Genomic DNA, 18,696 nt, shown 5'->3' on the forward strand with positions numbered 1-18,696 from the left:
ACACACACACACACACACACACACACACACACACACACACACACACACACACACACACACACTCATATATATATATATATATATATATTACGCACGCGCGCGCCCACCGCGCACGTGCAAGAACAGACGCAGGCACGCGCGCACGCGGTCATGAAAACGGACGTTTGGATAGTATAGATAGATGGTTATTTTATTAACATAACGAATTTAAAGTAAAGAGTATATTAACATATTATGTCTATACCAATGATTCACTTTAATAATTATAATGTGCCCAATCTCCCCTACTTCCGCTAAATTAATACGGTATTATAATAATGTAAGATATGTGTTTAGTATATCCAGTATTTGCCAGATGAAAGATTATTTAGTAGAAATCATACAGTTGAAGTAGAGATCGAGCACACGTGTAAAACAGGTTTGCTACAAAAAATATTTTCCCCGCGATGTTTAATTTAAAAAATCATAAAGCGCCCAATGTTGCCGAATTTCCCTGTCCTGTAGGATAGAGCAATATGTGTGCACCCCTCCTTCGGCTCTTCCTCCTCTGCCCGTCCTTCTCGTCTATTCCTATACTTTCCTTCACTCTTACACGGAGTGTACGAGTTAAAAGTGTAGTGACGTCACATAGCAAGTGACTGAACGCGGTACCGCTATACAGGACCGGTAACCGGTAACCGGTTGAACGGAACTCTAAACGGAACCATCACACACGCTCAGCGTGACTGCGTGAAGCGAAAGGAATGAACCTCGTGAAATAACTCGTTATCACTGATAAGTGAATATTCGGAAAGTTCGTTGTTTCAGGCAGCGTAAGGAAACGTTGTTGTTGTTGCTATTATTGAACTTGTCCCTGTAATTGCTGCAGTTGTTACTTATAGTTCCAGATCATATGATGATTGGCATTGAAAAGGCTTTAGGCCTATGACTAAATTGTCGACCCAAGGGCCCACAGGCACTTGAAGCATATCAACTGTAAGCGCACGGCGCCGCCATTGCGCGTACACTAATACATAGATATATGAGTTATCTATGTATCTCTTATATCTATGTATTAGTGTACGCGCAATGGCGGCGCCGTGCGCTTACAGTTGATATGCTTCAAGTGCCTGTGCAAGGGCCCATTGGTTTTACGCTGTGGCTATCCCGGCAGCCGGGCACGGTCTTCGATTTCCTAAATGCCCGGCAGTTCCTAACCCTAACCCTAACCCTAACTCTGACCCTAATCCTGACCCTAATTCTAACCCTAACCCTAATCCTGACCCTAACCCTAACCCTAACCCTTGTTTACTTGAGGTAACGCTAAAAATTAAAAACTGCCGGGCATTTAGGAAATCGAAGACCGTGCCCGGCAGCCGTCAGATATATGCCGGCTGCCGGGCATATAGCCACTCTGTTGGTTTTATTGGTACCCATGTGTCTGCTACCAAGTGTCTGATAACCTTTTGACCCTCAAGAGGAGGGTTAAACATGGATTTGTTGACTGTTAACAAAGGAATGAACTGCTTTCGCTATTAGAGCCCCCCTCCACCCGCCCTACGCTCGCGCTCGACGCATATCCATGATAACATGTTAATATAGCGAAGTCATTAAAGTCACACAGCTGTATCTTTATTACTGTACTACCAGTAGGTAGGCCTAAGTACACCCTATAGCAAAACCTATCATAGATTTTATATCTGTATTAGTAGTATCCTAGATATATGCTATGAGCGCGAACGCGGTGGCAGGAGGGCGCACTGGATTCGATTGCCAGTGAGTTTATCAGAAGAATACCTGGCTACAGTACACGTCAGTTGAGCGCTGTCGCTCTGCGGCACTTGTTACTTTATTTATATTTATTGTTTCTGCTTTTTCTGGTAGGACCATATATTGATATAACAACAGAAACTCGAACGACATTGAGCAAAGATGGCTGACAAGCCGGCGACACGGCTAACAGATGAGGACAGACAGAAGCTGGCTGCAAAAATGGATAAAGAGCTGGATGAATACATTGATAAATTGGCGAGTAAAGGAAAATCTCCTTACAAGGATGGATTTTCACAAGATAATTGGGAAGAGGTAAGAAAATTGTTAGGTGCATACCAAAAAGCGGGATGTTTTGTTGACAGCAGGATTACTGCTAAATTTTTAGCTCAGCTGACAAAGTCAGATGCAGCTTGTAGAATCGCATGATTGTCCGTCCGTGCGTCCGTCAACAGTTGGGCACAAATCTTAACCGCTCGACGTACGGTCTTGATATTCAGGACGTCGGGGGGGATCGCGAAAAGGACTCGGGATGTCGAATTTGGGTGTCAATGGTCAAAGGTCAAGATGTGTCAATGGAGGGGGAATATTTCCTCCTTAACTTAAGGTATAGGAGGAAATACGGAATTGCGGCACAAATCTCAACGGCTTGACCTACGCTCTTAATATTCGGTGTATAGTGTGATGGGGAGGAAACCCATCATCAGTGCGAAATGGAGGAGGTCACAGGTCAAAGGGCAGTGGGGGAAAGGTCAGTTATCAGACATTTTCTTAGGACATGGTCTAACAGACCGAGTGCAAAACTTTTTTGTTACCTACCTGACCTACCGTTTTTATCACTTTATTGAAAGGACCATGAAATCTACTTTCCACTGACGTGCGAAGAGTAAGTGTCTGATAACCTTTTGACCCTCAAGAGGAGGGATAAACATGGATTTGTTGACTGTTAGCAAAGGACTGAACTGCTTTTGCTATTAGAGCCCCCTCCACCCGCCCCTCCCACCTCCCGACCCCACCCTCAATGCACCCTTAATGTCATAAATATATAGTTGTTTATCGAAATATTTACTAGCAATATGTAATTATCAGGAGTCCGAGTGACTAATAATAGATCTATTATTATTCACTCCTGTAATTATGTAATATTAGTAAGTGGGGGAAGAATTTCATCAGAAAATCTTCCCTGAAATCTGTACTAGTAATAAATAATTACGTAGTATTAGTAAGTTGGGGCATATTTAATAATTGCATCGCATTAGTAAGTTGTATTGAAGCCACCCAAAATTCCCCCCGCGAAATTTGTACGTGTAATATAAAATTATGTTGTATAGATCTGTAAGTCGTATAGAGAGTTTATGGTTAGACGGTCGCCCGACGTTTTTTCGTTTGTCGGTAGGAAATGGAGAATCACCCTGCGTTCATGACGAGACAGCTGAACGAGGATGAGGAACTACCGAGCCTAGTGGCAGCGCTGCAGGCACTGAAGTACGACGAGGACGACACACCCGAAGGTGAGACTGACGCGAGGCCAGCCATCACAGAATGGCCAACAATTAAAATAATAATAATGATAGTAATAACAATAGTAATAATAATAGTAATGGTAATAATAATGCTGAGAGGGTCCCCCAGGGTACTGCCGGAACGTACCCTGGTAACAGAGCATATAAACGTGATTTATATGCTCTGCTGGTATACTATCTAATATGCTGGACAGTACCTCGCCTACTCCACTAATGAGTCTAGGGAGTCGCCTACACCTACTCCCTAACCTTAACCCTAACCATATCAGATAGTTACCAGGGTACGTTCCGGCAGTACCTTGGGGGACATATACCCTATGAGCAATAATAATAGTAATGGTAATAAAAATAATATTATTAGTAACATTACTAAATTAAAATAATTGTTTGCGGGGCAGCATCTATAAACCCTCAACCTCATTATGAAGGTAGCTACATTTTCCGTCGCACAGCGAATTGTACGTGTTTTGCTTATATTGTTTGTAGACATAACATCAGACTGCCAACATTAATACTAATTCATTTCCTCTAATTCTATGATTTCCATTTAGAAATGGCTTTGCAGTATAAAGATGATGGCAATGTGAACTTCAAGGCCAAGAAATACAAGAGGGCCATCGACTGCTACGCAGAGGCAATCAAGCAAAGATGTCCGAATGTGGAGTTGAATACTATTCTGCACACAAATAGGGCAGCTGCACATTTTCATATAGGTTTGTGTAATTTAAAACAGTGCAGTGGGCTAAGTTAACACGTAGCCCTGCTTCTAGATTTTCCTACCAGAATCCCTTATTTGGCATCAGAGACAGTTCATGTGACTCATGTAAAATTTGACTAAGAGTGACCGAAAATTTAAAGATGTTTGATGCAAGTGGGCTTTCAGTGTTTTAAAATATGTGAGCTGTGGCAATTACAGCAGGTAGCATGACCATTCATGTCATTCTAGTGGTTACTTCGACTTGGCCAGTGTTGCAGACGTCATCATTTTCCTCTTTTTGAGGACGTAGCCAATATGATTCCCTTGATTAAAACCTCATTTCTACCCCTGACAATCTCATTTGAAGAGAGATTTTACATCAGTTTCTTGATTTACTTATAGCCATAATTATTGTAGGTAATAACAGGTCTTCCTTGAAGGATTCTATTATTGCCAGGAAGCTGAAACCAGACCACATGAAAGCTATTGTTAGAGGTAAATTTTTAATAATATGTGCTTAATGTCAGGGGTGAATTAAGATCTGTCATTCACCACTGTTAAATTTCTTCAACCAGTCTTACATTTAATTTAGGTAGTATAGACCAATATTCAATTCGTATCAGTCACTTAAAATTAATTTGTAGTATGCTTCAGAATATTTTGGGTAGACTACAATTTTACATTTTTAGCTCGCCTTGACATCGTCAAGATGAGCTATTGCCATGGGGTGTTGTCCGTCCGTCCGTCCGTCCGTCCGTCCGTCAACATTTGGCTACGGTCAACGATAACTCAAGAACAGTTTGACCCACATGTTTCAAATTGCATACAGTTGTTACTCCTATGGGAGAGATTTGAACGTCCTATTTTGGAGCACGCCAGTCGACCTACTTTCGAGTCACGCCTACTTTTTGGCAAAAATGAAAATGGCCATCTAAATTCATTCGATTTTGTTAAATTTTGGTATGTGAATGTGTAAGGCTAGCCCCAAAACAGTTGTTACTCCTATGGGAGAGATGACAACGTCCTATTACGTTTATTTTTGTCCAACTGGTTAACAACTCTACAATCATACCTATATACGAGTAATATTGTGTTTTAGATTCTTCGTTACATTAATTTGACTGGAATATTTTATTGTTTTTATTTGCGCGATATTCAAAAACCAAAATGGCGATCATTTAGGCGTATCGCCATCTCTCTTCAATATTTTAGACTTTCAGATCTGAAACATTTATTTTCGCATCAAAACTTATGCATATATCATTATCAAGAGTGTATAATGGGAGATATGCTATATAATGGGAGTTCTCCCATATATATACTCTTACTTTATATATCCCCCTCCCTCTTCTATCACACCAAATGTGAGCTACAGTGTCATTGACACTTTCATTTATTGCTGATAGGTTTTATATATATCAGACATTTCCACAATTGATAAGATTTATTTCAAATACAATGTTTATTTATCAATTCACCCGTTCTTACTTGTAAAACGGCCGAGCAATAGCCAGGGCCACACTGTTAACATATTAGTCATTGAATCTTTTTGCTTTCTTTTGTTTGGTAAGTGTGGCTGGGATTTAGCTCCCAGGTTACTTACTATAGGCTTGTATGATTAATCAATCGCCTGTATATATCTATGACTGTTAACAACAGGTGCTCAGTGTTGTGTGGAACTTAAACTTTACGTGGAAGCTCTGCGATGGTGCCATGATGGTCTAACAATATCCTTTTTTTAACAATTGCTTTTCTTTATTTCGTCAATTGATGTCAATCGATAATGCTATAATTTTTTTAGAAAAAACATGCGTGACGAGCATGCGTGATGATGATCGAGTGATGTACGATTGATTCTGTTAATTGCCATGTTAGCCTTAATGTTCAACACAGAGACCCCAGTGAGAAAACACTACTTGATCTAAAAGTGAAGGCTAACAGATTGCTGGTAAGTTTGCTTGGACAAGTAAAATTATGAAAAACGTAGAAAGATACGGTTAATATAAACGTGTTTCGTTGCATAGCTAAATACGACAAACAAAAGAAGGAACAATATTTCTAATAGCTAAAAAATGGACTTCTTTTTAGAAAGTGATGCAAAAAGACCAACGGAAGAAATTGGCTAAACAAAAAAAGGAGAGGGCACAAGAACTGGTACTGATCACTGCAATAAAGGTAAATGTAGTTGATTAAATATATTAACAACTTTGGCACTTCTTGGTTTTGCCAACAATTATTAATAAAACATAAATAATCGTGGTGCTAGTTTAATTTCAGTGCGCATAAATCGGATGCATGCTTTATAAAACATGTAATATGTCGACACGGATGCTCATATCTTTTACAGGAGAGAGGAATTAACCTCAGCAGCCAGCAGCAGCAGCAGCCAAACAACGATGATTGTGACGATGACGACGGCAACGACAGAATAGACCCACTGCTCGCCAACCTAGAAACCCACTATCCGTCAGGGATCAAAGTTCATCTCGACGAAAATGGCGCCCTCAACTGGCCCGTGATGTTCATGTACCCAGAGTACAAGGAGACGGATTTCATTGAGGTGTTTAACGAGAACTCCCGGTAGGAATCTCAGACGCATAACGTGTGTGACTAGGCAAGCTGTCAGTGTGTAGCCAACGTCAATCGGCTCAATTAGCGAAAATTTGTTTGTAATCTCGGAACACTTCATTATTAAATGTTGCAACTTAGTGAGATCCACATTCATTATATATGTGAATGCATAGAGCATGATGCATTTCTGGTTCAATTAAAAAGGAGTACCACACGTGCGAATCTGTTACCCATGAATAGTGGCAAAGGCAAATTGCTTAAGGAATTTACTTCTAATAAAAGTTTTTGGAAGGTATACCTTGAAAATAAGTCATTGCTGGTTTTGTAACATTTTAAAATATTCACGGTAGTAGTAGTATAAATTAAAATAATCTTACTTCATATTTTGCAGATTTATTGACCACCTGGAAGTGATGTTTAACAGTGAGATTAGAATTCCATGGGATTCGGAAAATAAGTACAATTCTGCCAACATTCAGGTTAGGTTTAAGGCTTATTTAAGACATTTATTATGCATTTTTAGCTCATCTGACATAGTCAGATGCAGCTTGTAGAATCGCATGAGCGTGCGTACGGCCGTCCGTCAACAGTTGGGCACAAATCTCAACTGCTCGACGTACGGTTACGATATTCGGGATGTGGGGGAGTAATCCGAAAACGAGTTGGGATGTCGAAGCTCAGGGTCAAAGGTCAAAGGTCAAGAGGTGTAAAAGAAGGGGGAACATTCCCTCCTTAACTTAAGGTATAGGGAGGAAATGCAGAATTGCGGCACAAATCTAAATGGTTCGACCTAGGCTTGTGATAGTCGGTGTATAGCATCATGGTAGGAAAAGCCATCACTGTGCCAAAATTGGAGGTCACAGGTCAATGGGGCACAGGGCAGATACATTTAGACATTTTCTGAGGACATGGTCTGATGGAGCGATTGGAAAACTTTTTTGTTTCAGTGGTGACCTCCCATTTTTATGGCTTTATTGAAAGGACCATGAAAGGACCATGAAATGTACGTCAGCGGAGAGTAAGTGTCGGATAACCTTTTGACCCTCAAGAGGAGGGTTAAACATTGATTTGTTGACTGTTAACAAAGGACTGAACTGCTTTTGCTATTATTAGAGCCCATACCTGTGTGAGAATGTGAGGCTACAGTTGCACAGTTTAATTGCAAAGGCAAATGTTTGTTGAACAAGATTTACGCTCCTTAAATCATATTATTAGCTCATCTGACATAGTCGGATGCAGCTTGTAGAATCGCATGATCGTCCGTCCGTCTGTCCATGCGTGCGCCCTGATCCGCTGACAGCGTCCGCCGCCCGTACCGTCAACAGTTGGGACAGGCAAATCTAAACAGCTCGACCAGAGTACGGTCACCGATAAATTCGGGAGCGTGGGGGGTAATCCGACAAAAAACGAGTTGGGATGCTCGAAGCCTGGGGTCAAAGGTTCAACGAGGTGTTAAAACAGAAGGGAACATCTCAGTCGACTTAACTTTAAGACGCGAGGTAGACAGGGAGAGAAATAGCAAGAAATTGCGCAGCACACATAATGCTAAACAGGCTCGGACGCTAGGGCTCACGTGATAGTTGGCTGTATAAGCGATCATGGTAGGCCCAAAAGCCATGCACTGTGGCTCGAAATTCGAGGAGTCAGCAGGCTCAATACGGTCCGCCCGCGCCGGATAAGTAAGAACGACAAGATTGCGAGGACGTCCCGCGTGCAAGCAGGCAGAAACAGGGAGCGGACAGCGATTGGAAGAAGGACGCAAGGAACACTCGTAATGACAGGCCACAGAGGCGTAAACGCAAGAAAGGCACAAGGATGGATTTGTAGACCTGCGAAGGAGGGAGGCACAGGATAGAAGTATAACGTATGGGAGAGCCGGAGGAATGTGCCGGGGCTAATGGTGAGGCCGTGGAGCCTCCGACGCCCCCGCAATGACCACTCCAGAAGCGGCGCTCTCGGAGTGCTAGTACGACGGTGATGCTTGTGAAGGCGAGGCGCCGCCGGACGTGGCAGAAACGGTAGGAGGGGCGGATCGAGATTAGAAGTGAAGGCAGTGGATCCGCCAGGGGATCCGCACAGGCGTGGACCGGCGGGCACGAATAAGCCCAGCGACAGTACAGGGAGAAGGGTAACGGGGAGAGTGGAAGTCGCTGGATAGGGACAGCGAGCGGAACACCTGTGGTGGGTCGAATACAGGGAAGCTGAGGAGAGAAGAGGCGACGCCGCCGCGTAAGTTGAGCGGCCTGTACATACGGCGGGAGGAAGGGCGGACAGCTAGCAGCTGAAGACAAGATTGAACAAGAGTGCTCAGGAAGGTGGGTAGAAGAGGAGAGCAGTGAGCGGAGCAGGAGCGTGACAGAGGGGAATGACGGGAGTGGAGAAGGCGAAAGTAAGAGGAAAGGGAGTAGCAAGAGAGCTGGGTGTGGACAGCGCACACATGCGAGGACTGTCACGGGGGGAACCGGCATGGATCGAGAACGGCTTCGGATGGCGAGGAGACGGGGTCGCGGGCGCCCGCAGGGACTTACACCGCGAGGCGACACAAGGCAGATTTTAGACATTTTCTGAGGACATGGTCTGAACGGAGCGATTGAAAAACTTTTTTGTTTTCCAGCGGTGACCTAGCATTTTTATGGCATTATTGAAAGGACCATCAATCTACTTTCTGCTGACATGCCAAAGAGTAAAGTGTCAGATAACCTTTTGACCCTCAAAAGAGGAGGGTTAAACATGGATTTGTTGACTGTCTGTTAGAAAGAATTTGACTGCCGCTTTGCTAGTAGAATCTATAACATGCTGGATGTATGTAGGCTACAATGATCCACCATCTGAAATTTCAGAAAGCCTTAAATTTGTGTTAAAGGTTTATGCTCACTCTAAATCGTATAAATTTCCTATCGCGCAGTTCTGTGAACTGTCAGTATGTTACACTGTCACCAGTAGCCACTCCGCGCAGTGCTACTGCCAGTGCCGATGTGTTGATGGTACGTGTAGTTTTTGCCGCTGCGTATAATTGGTTAGGCAGGATGGCAGCTCTCTATTGGCAGGCCTGTCAGGCTGGCCTAGGTAAATGGATTGAGTGCTTAACCCTATTCTGTCTTTGGGCAAAAAGTGTGTTGCTAAACGTACGGATGGGAGCTTCCATCTTTAATCTGAAGAGCAACTTAAACGTACGCGCAAGTCTCGTTGCACACACTTTCATAACGATCCCAACGAACATTCCTTTGAGAAGGTTCCTGATACCATCCCTGTGCATTCCACTGTTTCGGCGTATATGTGAACACATTTGGGACTAACAGGGTTTACTAGAATCCCACCACTCCACCACAGAGTCACCGCAGTAGACGTTAGATGAGCGCTGTCGCTCCGCGGCACTTGTTTTCTAAAGCAGTCTGTCTATAGCACCCTGAAGGCTGAATCAGTGAATGCTCGCGTGGGTAGGCAAAAACATGGGGCAGCCCATGGCTGGCATGCTTCCAATCATAATTGTTGCCTGTCACCCTGCAATGCACATGTGTCTGCAATGCATAGAGATTAGGTGTGTGCGAAAGTGTAGCTGATATATTTGTTCAAATTGGCTGCGAAAGTCAAACAAGAATAAAGAAGATTTATGTATAAGACGTCTTGCTATGCACAAATGAATTTATCAGCAGAACACCAGACACCAGATGAGCCCTGTCGCACTGCAGCACTTGTTAGTAAAAATGATGTAAAAAAATGATGTAGCTTTTTGTTAAAAGAATTAACATAGCATCACTGTAATAATAGACCAATTCATTCACACTACTATGCTCACACCTGGAGACATAATGGCAAGTTTTGGTAATTACTGTACTAAATGGTACCAACTATGGCCTAATTTGCCCAAATTGTCCAGTTGTCTTATTTTCAGTGAAAAAGGTGCATTTCCTGTTTAAAGGTATATTTTGAAGACCGGGATGAACAGAAGCTGTATAATGTGGACAAGGCGTCAAGTTTAAGAGAGACCTTACAGCACAAGAAGTAAGTTGAAACTGTCAGTTTGCAATTAAGACTACATTTTTTATCCTCAGTCATACATAGATGTTTATACCGTCCCTTTAAAAAGCTGAGATGGAGCCGATTCTGCAGGAATGTTGGCATAGTTTTGAAGGTAAATCTCGTCATTGAGTAATTGTATACCAATTAAACCTTCATCAGGTGGAAGTTATTATCCCCTGCTCTGTACTTTACTTTTTACTACCAAAAGACATTTACATCTATTTCCGATTTTTTGCAGGCATGTTGTCTACAATGGAACACCGTGCTTCATTCTTCTTGTCGATGGATCAGCATTTGGAAAACAATTCCTGGACAAACACAAGTTGTAGCTAAATCGTTTTAATGGATTGAATAAACACATAATTATTAAACAAAATTTCAAAGGCTTCATAGGTTTCCTAGTGCAACTTTTTTGTCAGTTCCTGTACATCTCAACTTCCTATCAATACATGTGTCAAAAACTTCCTGTTAATATGAAGCTAAACATTTGCCTAACCACGGTTAACGTTTCATCTTTTTAGCATTCCCTTTCTTTTGGCCAAGTGATCTTTTTTTCCATTTTCCACGATGTGATGCAGCCGTTACTTTTGGACAGTCTCGCTTCTTGTGTCCAATGTCACCACACATGTGACATCCTGCCTTTGATTTTGCCAGTTCACCACAAATGTGTTTAGGCAGAACGCAATGTTGACAGGTGTCACAGTGCTCTCTTGAACCTTTTACACATTTACTGCACTTGAAGCAGTGTTTCCACGGATTTCCGTCCTTTGAAGGACAAACATTACAAACACTGCAGTGCTTGTTTTCCGATGTGACCCATCGGTGACACTCATTGCAGTAGCAGTACCCCTGTTCTTTCGGCAATGCAATGCGCTCTGCACACACATTTGTAAATATCCTTACCGGCGATTTACGCTTCTTGTCAGACTTGAACGAGCTGTGGTTCGCGTAGTCTACGACGTAGTCGAGCATTACCACGTTTGGAAGGTTCTCTTTCACTTTCTCTTCCAAGAAGTACGGGAAAACCCAGAAAATCGGCAATTCCCTCTTTTCTCTTGCATGTAACGTCTTCCATCTCTTCATGAAATGCTGCAGTGTCCCACCTAAAAGTTCAGCGAGTCCGCCAAATGGTGGGTCGATTATGATGGCAAGGTTTTGCTTATGCAAAATAAGGTCGACATTGTCTGCACCCTTTTCCCCGTTGAAAAAGTGCCTGTTAAACATGTTGAAGCGGCTAAACTTATTTACTGGATAGAATTGTTCGTAGCGTTGATCTATGTCCAATAAATAGCTTGATATCACACCCTGATTCACACAAACCTCATGGATGGTTGGTGTTCCTATGCAGAGAACTGAATCTATGGAAAGTTCCTTGAACGTTGCCATGAGAAAAGACAATGTTTGCCGTGAAAAAAAGTATTGGGCTTCCATCTTATTATTGGTATGCGCGCGAATGATGGCCGTTGGTTGGGTTAAATCTGATACACTGACATTTTTCACATTGTGGTTAACGTGATTTAAACATTCACCAGGTGGCAGCAATAGACCACAAGTTGTGCAGTATTTGTTCTGGTAATCCTTAGAATCCAAGCATTTCCTTAATATCAACTGCTGCTCCTCTTGCATTGACTTCTCTGAATGAAAAGCCTCGCTCACTTGCTTGCGCATAGCCAGCCGCTCACATGAAAGCTTATCGTCTGCCCATTGAAAAAAGGAACAGTCTTTTCGATCGCGGCATGCTGAGCAAGCATAAAACTGTCTGCTTGTGGAGTTGTCCTTCGTGTACCGTTGAAAGAGAACTGTTGGACCATGCTGGCAAGATGGATGACAATCCCAGTCTACGGACACAACCAATACTCCTGAATTAGATGGTTGGTTCATCTTGGTAGTTGTTATTGAGTTAATAGCTATTTGTTCAAAATGGTTTCGTTTTACTCGAGATTTTTACGCATGTACACGAGCTTGTGTACACGTACACAACCCGTACTCGGAATCGTCGTCTCAACAGTTATGATGCCAACAGTTCATGTATAGGCAGCAACCGTTCGTTTGAATAGTGTTACAGTCCTGTCATTTCATATCATGACAAATGCACACCGGTCGAATTAATGCGGGATTGCCACTGGCACTAATCAATAAGTTGCACCAATCAATTATTGTTGTGCACCAAGCCGTTCTATTAGCTGATACCACATGTTATGTTGCATTACATTAAACGTTGCAGGAGAAGAAACCTTTCAATATTCCACAGCTGTCATAACTACTAGTACTAGTAGGCCTAATTCTTTCTTTAGCCTACTCAAACTTCTCCTGCAATATTACGTGGTGAAGCAAGATGAGCGCTGACATGTTGGATTTGTAAGAAAAGTAAGCTTCACTAATCAAATAAGCCTGACTAAAGTCATCATTATTAAAAAAATAATATTCATATTTTATGCATACATTTTGGGATGCTTTAATTATAAATTACTTTTTAACGGTTCAGATATTGTATACTCAATCTTTCTATTTGCTTTCTATCCATGTTATCTAACAAACCGCGCCAAGCAAGGCCAGATCAAAGATGGCGTGGCAACCTGATCAGAATGGTCTGCAGCAAATTATTCAGCTTCTTAAAGAGTCTCAATCACCAGATACAGCTACACAACGCGCTGTCCAAGAAGTATCCTTACTAACCGTTTAGCTAATGTTAATTTAGTTATGTTTCAGTAATTACTTAATCCGCTAGCCCTTTACCAGTAATCTAATGCGCAGTACTGCCAGGCAAAAATTTGGCGGTTACGTTCGATTAGCATTGGCTTGTAACGACCGCTCTCTTTACTAACCCCGAAATCACCAGATATCCAGTCGTAGGTGCACATCCAGCATTTACATCGACCCTAAACGTGGCCATACCATGGATATACCCATGGTCCACGAGTATAGTGCACGTTATCACAATTTCTTGTTCATTCAGCCATGGAATTGGAATGTCACAGTGTCGGTGTGCTTCTGACAATTAATGCTGATCCACAAAGAGAAGGTGTGCTAGACGCCCAATTTAGAAGGATGGAACAGTAGGTTTAAATCTCATGTGATGAAGTGTTAACTGCAAGCGCCGAATTTGTTTAACTGTAACTGCAAATGCATCTAGTACTAGTAGTACTAGTAGTAATTGTACTTTTAATTAAATTGATCGGAGTGGCTGGAGGTACGGCAGCCGTCGTTCGTTAAAGCCCTGTTTTGGCGTTTGTTTGAGGGCTGAGGCAATTATTTGCGATCTTCAGATGTAAAGTTTACAATAATGTTTATTTTCATACCTAATCCGAGTGTTTCTAGCTCATCCAAACTCTCAAATCGTGAATTTATTTCCCAAGGCGTTATTTCGAAATCTGCCGCCATCTTTGTCTCGTTAAGTATGAAAGCGAATGGACTGCCGTACCTCCAGCCTTGTAAATTGGAGATACCGCTGCTTACCTCCAGCCACTGCCTAAATTGATTAGCAATTTAAATAATGGTAACCCGATTTTCGGAAGAATACTGCTAATTAAGGATATAGTACATATATAAAATTAAGAAACTACATCACACAGAATACACTTGCTATAAGTCAGATCATGTCTGATCTATTTGCGATGTACATTAATTATTATTGTTCGCTGTTTCCATAGACCTGTCAAGTGGAGAGGTTATGATGGGGACTATTGCATCAACTAGTAGGTGGCAGCAGCAGGTTTGCACATGCATGACTTAGCTTTTTAAAAGTAGCAGGACTGCCACAAGGGAACCCAGTGTTGTTTTAAGTCATATTAAAACAACCTCAGGGATACATTGTCTTTGAAGTTTGATATAGTCGCTTGGACTACGAAGCGTAATTATTGTAAGGTTACACATAAACTGGGTTAAAAACGAGAAATCTTAAATCGTTAGATTGGGTCTATTATCTGTGGTACATTATCCTTGACCTCGTATTAATAGAAACTTGAGGAGCTGAACAAGTATCCAGATTTTAACAACTACCTGATATTTGTGCTAACGAAGCTAACATCAGAAGGTGAGTAATATAAAACTGCCAATGAAATCTGCAAGCATTTTAACGAGGCTGGGTGCAACTTAATTGGTTATAAGTTCAGGTAATTCTAGAGTATATTTAATGCCCAAGCGAGCCTGGAAGTAATTAGGTAATTATGACTAAGCTAAGTGCATGAGTGATGAGTGGCATACCTTTATAATTAGAACTTTATAATTAATGTATTTTGGAACATACATCGATAAGTGGTTTCGCATTTTCTATTCATATGATTCGTTTATTAATATTATGTCATAATTATTCGTGTAGAATAATAAAAAAATTGAGCAAAAATTCTGAGATGGTACAGTGCCTTCAAGTTTTCTTTTTGTTAGATTGTCCAATCTAGCCTAGCGTAAGATGAAAGTATATAAATTAAATGCAGTAATTGACTGTAAATGTGAATTTTTAAACTCTGCCTAGGCAAATGCAATTATATGCTTACTAAATACAGTGAATGTTTTATGATTACTTACTCAGGTGGCCCAAGAAGTTATTTAAGCTAAAGCATTTATCTTTGGTGTTTTATGTTCAGTAGTATCATAAAGTGGGTGAAATGAAACAAATCCTACTTTCAGCAAGCACATGCACTCTAAATTGGTTTTTACATTTATATATTATATACGCTATATAAGTGTAGGTATTTAGTAGTTTAGTGTGCCTGTCTGACAGCATTTTGTGCCAGTAGCTAAAGCCTCTACCATATATTGTGAGTCGTGGGGTGTGCAGAAAGGCGTGCGGCTTCGTTATTGATTTTCCCTCTCTGTTCAGTGGGTTCAGGAGCAACTGCAGCCCCAGTAGATTTCCTAGGAAGCTGCTGCTCTAGTGTATTGATTGCTCTATCCAGTGATGGACAATGATAACGAGGCAGAAGATGCTCAGTGTTGCTACAGACTGGTCTTGGGCGAGAGGCACCCTAATGCTCAAAATTGCAAGCAAATGAGTTTACGCGCGTCGCATATGTGGGAGTTTATTTTCTTCAAAATTTCACGTCGCCGTAGATGCAGCATAGCATGTGAGACCGGGGGGGGGGTGTGTGCTTTTAGTAGCTCTCTCTTAGGGGTCTTCTCAAGATTTCTTGTAGTTTAGCCGTGTCCGTCACAGTTTATTTCCCAATGATGACAGATGCCAATAATGAATTCACTTCTGCTGGGCTAATGGAAAACTGTGTTCGTGTTGGCTGTGGTGTGTGGGGGTCTTTGTTTCGCGTGATGTTATTAAAATGTCCATTTTCAATTATTCTGCACCAATTTTTGCGTGTTTGCATACTGCAAAAACTCATTAATTCCTACGTGCCGCGCCATTTGATATAGATCTTGGTTGATATTTCTAGTCAGATTACAATCTGTGAGCATTGTGTTTGGCAATTCTTGTTGGGCAATGTGAAAAAAATATCACATTGATGTATGCCACTCCGCTTAATTACACTAGATGTTAACACGAATTCCAAAACGTTTCTTGGGAAATAGAAAAAAAGTAATGGCATCTGTTTTATATTTGCTATTATCACTGAGACATTTTGAGTGCCATTTACTAGCATTTCTGGTATAGAATCTGAAATGTGTGCTGTCTCTATGTTTGTGCGTTTTATGGGTCTTTTTACATCTGCTGTGAAGTGTATTACAGAGACACTCAGTGAAATAATTGCTCCATCATAACCTAAGTAAGCAATCAGTGTGTGGGGGAAATTGCAAAACGATCCCATTTTCCAACCTACAGCCCACTCTTGAATGAAATACCTTATGATATTTATGGAAATAAGAAATCTTTTGATTTAAAAAACTAGATCACTTACATTTTTGCTAAAAATGCAATACTGTGCGAGTGTGTGTGTGTGATCATGATAGGAAGTTTTTTTTGGTAGATAATAAATACAAAACGGGTTCCATTTACAGGGTTAGACACTAACCATTTTAGTTCATTAGTCCACAGGACTAGTAAAAGAAAAAATTTACTAGTCCTTCCAAGAATTTGGCCTCATTTATAGCTACAAACTGTTCCGCACCTTTTATCGGCTATCGCCGTAAGATGAACCTCTGGCAGGCACTTGTCAGTGAGGCTAATGCTGGCCGACATCTAACCCCTTGCCTTGTCAAGCTGGCACAGCTTGACGTAATGCGTGTAGGACCTGCCGTTTTTTCGAATAGCATGTGGCATTTCTAATGGGGTTCGCCATTTACAATCGCTGGATGGATGCGGCGTGGTGCACTGTCGCGTATGGGTGTTGCTATCCCGGGCGTGGAGGGACAGTCACGGTCGATCAGTTGACGTATACTTCAAAGTCCAGCAATCCTTCCACAGAAAGATTCCACAGTCATACTTCCGTACTAGACATGGCCTTATATCCCTAACACCTATCCCTAACCCTCACCCTAACGCCTACCCTAATCCTAACACTAGTGCTGCCACACTTGCGGTACTGTCCCTCCACGCCCGGGGCGATAGCATTTCCGCGTCGGTATCACTGCTAAACAATGGCGTCTAGTTACGAAGGAAAAAATCGTAAATGAATTGAAATCAGAGTTGCCAAAGACATCTGGGCAGAAAGCTGATCTGCAACGTACACGTATCGCTTGCGTGCGTGTGCACGTACAACGTCGGTCCGTGCGTGCGTGTGCACGTACACCGTGGTTGCGTGCGTGGCGTGTGCACGTACACGTGCCTGCGCGCATAAGGCAAGTACACGTGTGTGCGTGCGTGGCACGTACACGTGCGTGCTGCGTGTGCGGGACGGTCACAGTGCATCCGTGCATCAGGCACGTACACGTGCGTCGCTGCATAGGCAACGTACGTGTGTGTGTGCGTGCGTGTGCACGTACACGGTGCGGCGCGTGCGTGTGCACGTACACGTGCCGTAACGGCCGTGGCGTAGTGCGGTACGTACATGTGCGTGCGTGCGTGTGCACGTACACGTGCCTGCATGTGCATGTACACGTACGTGGGCAGCTACACGTGTGTGCGTGGCGTGCGTGGGTGCGTGTGCACGTACACGTGCGCGTGTGCGTGGGTGCTGTGTGCACGTACACGTGCGTGGTGCGCTGTGCACGTTGTGCGTATGCACGTCTGTGCATGTGCGCGCGTAGTGCAAACGTACACGTGTGTGCGTGCTGTGTGCACGTACCACGTGCGTGTGCACTTTTCATCACCTCTTTTGATCGCCACAACCATTTCAATCTCAGTTCTGGGTCACTTGGGCTCGCCACTGTTCGCGTAACAGGCATGGTCCTTGCATTTCTTTTGCTAGGATCTTCTGTCCCCATCGGAAGCATCATGCGGCTTTAACAGTTTCCAAACGATAGTTTGTAGTGCCGGTGGAAAAACTATGCATACATACAGCCTGACACCACAGGTCATAGTGATACCCTTGGCTGGGTCATACTCTACCCACGGGTATGAGCGATTTTCCACGCTGGCCTGGAAACGCACGCATCCTTTCGTCGTCTTATCATAGACACGCTGGCCATCCTAATTTCTCCTCCTGCAGATTTACGTTTGGGAGGTGAGGGAGCGCCGTCCAAATACTTTCACATAACAACCTTGATGTTAGTAAATTATACTATTGGATTAAGGATGTACCATATACTATTAGCTTCACTACTATTTGTATAGACTGCTTCAAGTAACACACAGCATGCGATGTGGTGCGATGTGAATACCTCCCTATGGAGAGCCTATAACTGATTAGTTGCGTCATTTCTACAATGCAGGACCGTTTGTTCTATGTCAACAGCTACTGTCAAGCGATCAATCGGTAGACTGGGTGGTTCGAGACCCCATTTGTTTAAACAGATGTTTGCACTGCCGTAGGGGTCTAGCATGCTTGGAGCGTGCAGAGCGTGCTAGCTTCTACTCTACTTGGACTAGCGCGTCTAACAGGGAAAACTTGTTAATTTGACGAGGTTATATATAGCTCTTTGGATCTTGGATGAGAGACGCTGCCGCCGGTAAATCGATGTGGAGATATTGGGAACGTGAGGGACGGGGAAAACATAAGCTAGTCCCGCCGGACTAACTGCTATGGGAATCTACTAGATCGCTTCTGATTTGTGTTAACTAGTCCTCGGACTAACGGACTTAGCGTTAGTGTC

At 42.6% G+C, this 18,696-nt stretch overlaps 3 protein-coding genes across 3 annotated transcripts; 2 read left to right on the forward strand and 1 right to left on the reverse strand.

The window, feature by feature from the left end:
* The first annotated feature begins 715 nt into the window (after positions 1-715).
* On the forward strand, positions 716-10,936 carry LOC106805032 (tetratricopeptide repeat protein 4-like). The gene is made up of 12 exons (XM_014806499.1): positions 716-812; positions 1,864-2,064; positions 3,146-3,260; positions 3,824-3,985; positions 4,387-4,464; positions 5,629-5,696; positions 5,861-5,917; positions 6,058-6,144; positions 6,317-6,549; positions 6,932-7,019; positions 10,460-10,542; positions 10,799-10,936. The coding sequence occupies exons 2-12, from the start codon at positions 1,912-1,914 to the stop codon at positions 10,887-10,889; spliced, it is 1,215 nt and encodes a 404-aa protein (XP_014661985.1). The 5' UTR covers positions 716-812; positions 1,864-1,911; the 3' UTR covers positions 10,890-10,936.
* Positions 10,884-12,912, reverse strand: LOC106805031 (zinc finger CCHC domain-containing protein 4-like). The gene has a single exon (XM_014806497.1). The coding sequence runs from the start codon at positions 12,439-12,441 to the stop codon at positions 11,062-11,064; it is 1,380 nt and encodes a 459-aa protein (XP_014661983.1). The 5' UTR covers positions 12,442-12,912; the 3' UTR covers positions 10,884-11,061.
* A 203-nt stretch (positions 12,913-13,115) lies between these two features.
* On the forward strand, positions 13,116-14,593 carry LOC106805034 (transportin-1-like; the record flags this gene model as incomplete). The annotated part of the gene is given in 2 exon segments (XM_014806501.1): positions 13,116-13,222; positions 14,518-14,593. Coding segments are annotated over 2 exon segments (175 nt in total), but the record flags the coding sequence as incomplete, so codon positions are not given.
* Positions 14,594-18,696: the final 4,103 nt, after the last annotated feature.

This window comes from Priapulus caudatus, unplaced genomic scaffold (assembly GCF_000485595.1).
Source record: "Priapulus caudatus unplaced genomic scaffold, Priapulus_caudatus-5.0.1 Scaffold97, whole genome shotgun sequence".
NCBI classification, from domain to species: Eukaryota; Metazoa; Priapulida; class Priapulimorpha; order Priapulimorphida; family Priapulidae; genus Priapulus; species Priapulus caudatus.